Here is a 6,548-nt window from a genome sequence, read left to right as displayed (position 1 = left end):
TGCTAGCATGGAAAGCGGATGTTAAACGATGATGATGATGATGATGAATTAGCAATTATCCCACTGAAAGGAAACTTTTTTTCTTATTTGAATACAAAGTTTTACCAAGAATTTGTGAAAAAGTCAGTTTTAAATGTAACACCGATTTCACCATCAAAAGGTTCAACAATTAAGTGTGCTATTGTTTTTTCCCTTTATTAATATTTTTGTAATGTCTGTCATTACTTGAATCAATTTCTGATAATTTGATGTTCTTCAGTAATTCATCCCTACTCAAGAATTTGTGTTCTGATATCATTACATACATTGTAACTGAAAATGCTCGGACTAGAATTCAACATTCAATTACTTAACTTTCTATAGCACATACTCAGTTATCCAGGGAAGAATGATTGAAGGAGATTGACAATGAACTCACAAATGGATCCTCACACCTTTTCTGAACATTTTACAAATTTAATGCATTTGTGTGCCAGTGCACAATTGATGGCTTTTAGATAGTTTTTTGTCCTATGTTCTGTTTAATTTTTCCTTACATAAACATTACCAGTGATGAAACAGGGTGTAAGATGCGACCCTGTGCAAATGCAAAAAAATCAAAACAATCAAAAGCAGAGATTACAAAAAGAAGTTTTTACAAAAATGTCTGTAGGTTGATGTCTATAGGAAAAATTATGGCACATAGAGATTTCTAGAGGATCTGGGGCACCAAGATTATGTAAAAACTGAAGAAGGAAGACAGTATGTGATGCACAATAGGGTTGACAGACTAAAACAAGAATTCCCATTGATGGACACACCAAAGCTGTTTTCAAACTAATATTCACAACAGCCTCTGAGTCTAAGATTCCTTATCTCTTCATTGCATTTATTATACAATTTCTCTTATTTTTATCATGTTCAAGTTTTGAGGGTAAAACTTGAGGAGTTAGTGTGAGACTTCTTACATGAAAGTAGAGAAAAGAAACTGGAAATTCTATTCCCATAGGCACTGTGTCAAAATGTAGGGCAGGTTGGAGACACATAGTCAATCATATTGAGTGCTATTTTTTTTTTATTGACTCTAAATGGATGAAAGGCAAAGTTGACTATGGTGGAATTTGGTCTCAAGAGAAAAAAGCAAATGGAATTCCAAGATGTTTCTATTTCTCAAAGAATATTAATAGCTTCAGCAGAATGATAAGATTTCAAATAGGAAACAAATGTGTTGCTAACTTAGCTTACCTAGAAAAATTGGTTTAATTTCTGAGACGTTCATTAAATTATTGATTTCAAATAAGCAGAAAGTCACATATAAATAAAGATTACCTCATTAGCAACAAATACAATGGTTATACTGAAAGTAGTGCAAAGTGGGAATAACATTTTCTTTTATTAACTGACATCAGTCGTTCAAACTGCACATGTTGGTAGAGTAACTTTTCCCCCCATACAGAGGTACTACTCATCATAGTTTCCATCACAAGCAATTCATTTGTACCATCTTATACCCAATTCATGAATCCTTTTTGAAAAAAATTCAGTGTGCACTGTTGTATTAACTTCTTCACAGACACTTTCACCTCATCTGTGTCTTCAAATTGTTGTTTCTGAAGATGTTCTTAATAGGACCAAACAGATAATTGTCGGAAGGTACCAGATCTGAGCTGAACAGAAAGGAGGGAACCCCTACCTAACCCAATTTACAGATTGCCTGAATTATTGCTAAAGATATGTGTGGTTGTACATTGTCATGGTGAATATGACTTATTTTCAGATTTTTGTTCTGTCTCTTCTTAATAACTTTGCTTAAGTTTTCTTTTGAGTGTCTCAATGCGTTATTTGCTGTTCATGGTACAGCCACATTCCAGAAAATCAAGATGAATGATACCTTGTCATTCCCCTAAACAGTCCTCATGACTTTCTGTACCAGCCACTGGTTCTTGACCTTCTTAAGCCTTGAGGAAGATGTGTGATGCCATTCCATGGACTGAGACTTCATTTCCAGATCATAAAGGTACATCATGTTTCATTCCATCATGGGAAAAAATATGTCTTCAAACTTTTCCAGCAGAAAAAGTGCTTCCACACTTTTCCCCTTCAAATCAGGTGTCAACTGCCAAGGTACCCCCTTTGCACACACTTTTTGATACACAGTCTTCCATCATCTCTAATGCATTGTGACTACATTCCAGTTGTGCAGCAAACTCACAGATTGTAACTCATCAAGTCATCCACTCATTGGTGATAGGTGCCCCACTGGTCACAGTTGATGCTGCCCCACTACATGAATTGTCTCCACTGCTGGTTTTATCTTCTTTGAACCCTTTCATCCATCTGTGCACTTTGCTCTTGTTATCCTGGTAAACAACCTGTATTTTTCTATGGATTTCAGACAGCCTTCGCCTTTCCTCTGACAAGAACTTAATTAAAGCATGTTGTTTCTGTTTGGAACTTACTATTTGCCAGCAATGAAGAACAGAAACCCTTGTAGTTGTCAAGGACACTGCTCCTGAGCATGATTAAACTAGAGACCAAAATACAATTTTATTAGAAATATTCCTCTTACATACGACCATCATCCAAGTAAGGTAAAAACTAACTGTATAGTTATTTAACAGTTTAGTACAATTCTGTCATAAGAACTAAAATTGTTTTACTAAACTATTGGACTCTCATATGGTGAAACTAATGGGAGAATTTATTATCATAATCAAAAGATGACACATTGATTGGAATGCCTTAGTGTTTATTATTGCAGTTATTAAGCATAGGAAATATGTTTTTATAAATTGTGTGTGTTTATGTATGTACATCTCTCTATCTAAATTAAATACACACATGCACTCCATATGCATATATAATATATATATATTATTTCTATGTGTTGCCATACACTGGTACTAATATATTTATATATTAATATTAGTTTCAAATTTTAACGCAAGGTCAGCAAATTCGGAGGAGTAGGTAAGTCAACTACATTGACCCCAGGATTCAACTTGTACTTATTTTATCTACTTCAAGAGGTTGAAAGGTAAAGTGGAATTTGAACTCAAAATGTAAAGACAGATGAAATGCCACTAAGCATTTTGCCTGGTGAAGTAACAATTCTGCAGCTTGCTGCCTTTATACATGTTGTAATATTAACACATAAAATAAGATGGTGAGCTGGCAGAATCAATACCATACCAAGCAAAATGCATAGTGGCATTTTGTCTGTCTTTTTTCTGAGTTCAAATTCCACTGAAGTCAACTTTGCCTTTCAACCTTTTGGGCTCAATAAAATAAGTACCAGTTGTATCTTGGGGACCAATGTAATCAACTAACCACTTCCCCCAAAATTGCTGGCCTTGTGCTAAAATTTGAAAATAATATAACAAGAAGTATAAAGGCGGTGAGCTAGCAGAAATGTTAGCACACAGGGCGAAATGCTTAGCAGTATTTCGTCTGCCGCTACGTTCTGAGTTCAAATTCCGCAGAGGTCGACTTTGCCTTTCATCCTTTCGGGGTCGATTAAATAAGTACCAGTTACGCACTGGGGTCGATATAATTGACTTAATTCATATGTCTGTCCTTGTTTGTCCCCTCTGTGTGTAGCCCCTTGTGGGCAGTAAAGAAATAAGAATTGTTAACATGCCGGGTAAAATGCTTAGCAGTATTTCATCCATCTTTATGTTCCGAGTTCAAAGACTGCCGAGGTTTGGGGTTGTTAAAATAAGTACTAGTTGAACACTGGGGTCAATTTAATCAACTTACCCTCTCCCCTAAAATCACTGACCTTGTGCCAAAATTTGAAACCAATATTGCTACAAGTTAAGGTAGCACATACTGGGAGTGTTTTTCTTACATTGGTTGTTTTATTAGTTTGAGGGTTATAATTTTGAATCACTTTTGTGGGATAATAAAGAAACCATGAAATTGTACAGCAAAGAAACACTATGCTAAACTGCAAGGAACTGTCAAAATCAGTAAATTAATTTCTGACTTCCATGGTCAACATCACCATGTATGTGATTCAGTGACCACATTGATATTGATAACCTGACTGTTGGACCAAGGAATATAACAGAATTTGTGTTTTAAACTACCATCATAACTGGCCCATGAGGTAATTAATTCAATATACCTATCAATTTAGACATTAAAATGGTTCCAATTAGTGTAACTGAATATGTTGAGAAAACCACACTTGTTAGAAAAGTTCAGGAGTCATTTCACAGGAGGTAATGATTAACCCTTTTAATTTCAGCTTTACACATAGAAATGACAGGATATTAACAATATAAAAAAAAATCTATGAGTAATTTTTCAATATGAAATCAGTTTTGAGATGAAGTTGAATAATGTGATTTGTACAAAAATGTGTGCAGTGTATCTGTTATTAAAAAAGGAAAAATAATAGGTAATTGAAAATTCTTTACAGTAAGACAATTTCTTCAGGTAATTGAATTAAAGATTTGTGAAGAAAAGATTATAAATGAATATCGCTATGTAACTAATGTTATTTTAACAACTCTGGTGAAATGAAAACATATACAATTAATGTATCAAAGTGGTTATGTTAGAGTATCCAATCTAATGGCCTACTGTGTTAGTGATATCCACTATTGCTTCTTTAATGAAATAGTTTCACATTGGAACAAGGTTTTTCTTACAAGAGGAAGGGTAAATGATGTAGTCTATGGAATCTATCACAAAACATTACTAGCAGGTATTTCACACTCAGAGAAGAAAAGTATAGTTGTTGGTTGAACTCAAAACAAAGCATCCTAACTAAAAATTACAAGTGATATCTTCAGACCCTATCAGTTCTAACATTCACTGATTAAATAAAACTGAATAAATAAACAAGGCATCTTATTGCAGGAAGGATATTGTTGATTTGCTGAACCTCACTACTTGACAGGACCTATTTTATCAACCTCTGAAAGCTGAATAGCGAAACATTAGAAAACCTCCCTAAAAGTCCATCAGAAACCATTCAAGCAATACATGAATTTTTGCAGTTTTGGAGATCTGTACAATATTTAAGGAATTCAAAATTTCATTTTCTCAGACAGAAACAACACTTTTAAGATACATTTAATCTCACCCCAAATTACCAGTGCTACAGTCAAGTAGAAATCATTTGACTGTTGACTAAGAAGTCAACCTGTGGAAAATGATTTCTCTTTACCAGTATATTCAGTTCTTTTAACTTCAGGTGATACCAATAGAATGGTCATTAAAATTTTATTGGTCATCTGTGTATCATACTTAATGTAGATATACTGCAAATTAACTGCAGTATTTTTTTAGAAATACTATCTTTTAGGGATGTACTGTGTTTTTTTAAAACACAAATATATTAGTAGCAGAAGAAAATCAGTGGCTCCTCTTCGATTACTATCGCTAACACCAGTAGCTTTCTTCAACCGGAATACACGTCATTGATAGGTTGAAATTACCCAAATACGACAAATTTAACACGAAATAACTTCTAAAATACCAAAAATTTTAATCTGTGAGCGAAACTGAACAGATCCAAGTAAACATTAACCCTGTTAATTATTATTACATTGCCTAAAACAATGTAGTAATAAATAATTTTTATGCATTCAGTGCACACGTACTTTTGCACAAAGCGTCAAGACGTCCAAGAATAGTTTTCTCACACAAATATATACAGAAATTTTCCACGAAAGAGAGGGGAAATGTAACTTCAATTGTGAAGAGTTCAACAACAATGGCTACCTGGGATGAGATAAACGAACTTCGGGCAAATTTTGCACGTATTCAAAGTGTTTCATCTCATCAGAAGTAAGTTGATGACAAGTCTCTTGATACGTACCTTAGACGTGTCTACTTATATTCTTGTTTTTATCGTTTTAACTTTTCTTTATACCTATATGTCTGCCATATGTTTGTCCCACGTCATAGCTATTTGATACAAATCTTTTGTTTTGGTTTATGCTTGATATATATACAGTAGTACCTCGGTTTATATATATATATATATATATATATACTCACAGACACTTCTGTATATATCGATATTTCGCAATTCACTACTGTATAATTTAGCAAAGTGATATATTTATCGCACACAATATTATGTACTCACTTCTGCAGAAGCAGTCGGGTTCAAATTGTTACCAAATGTCTTGGTTGATTTATCATCCTCCCAAATTTTTCACATTTTGACGCTAACCTACGTCAAATAATTAACAATTTACTCAATGCACAAACGGATTTCAATCGTTGTTTGTTCAGATACACTAAATTATTTTATAAGCATATAAAATATGTCAATATGGCACTATCATGCTATTAGCTGTCAGAAGTGAAAGTGCTCACTGCTAGTGAAGTATCTGTCTGTCTGCCTGAATGCCTGTCGATTCTTTGGCTACTGACAGCTAATACCATGACTGGCCGGAGCGAGCTGTTGGCTTACTTACTTACTGATATCTATCTACTATCTATCAATCACTCGTCCACCTTATTAGAAAACACAAATTTAATATAAAAACATATTTCCTGAAATTGCAAATTATTTAAAATATAAAAATATAATTTTCAACAGAGAG

At 33.8% G+C, this 6,548-nt stretch overlaps 1 protein-coding gene across 1 annotated transcript in view; it reads left to right on the top strand.

The window, feature by feature from the left end:
- Positions 1-5,461: 5,461 nt before the first annotated feature.
- Positions 5,462-6,548, top strand: part of LOC106881474 (E3 UFM1-protein ligase 1) — a 99,916-nt gene continuing 98,829 nt past the window's right edge. Inside the window, exon 1 of the mRNA XM_052967292.1 lies at positions 5,462-5,781. Within this exon, the coding sequence (XP_052823252.1) occupies positions 5,708-5,781 (74 nt within the window). The 5' untranslated portion in view covers positions 5,462-5,707. The remainder of the gene's footprint in view (positions 5,782-6,548) is intronic.

Source organism: Octopus bimaculoides, chromosome 4 (assembly GCF_001194135.2).
Source record: "Octopus bimaculoides isolate UCB-OBI-ISO-001 chromosome 4, ASM119413v2, whole genome shotgun sequence".
In the NCBI taxonomy this organism is placed as follows: Eukaryota; Metazoa; Mollusca; class Cephalopoda; order Octopoda; family Octopodidae; genus Octopus; species Octopus bimaculoides.
The sequence above is the reverse complement of the archived record's forward strand: the minus strand, read 5'-3'. Positions and strand labels throughout refer to the sequence as shown.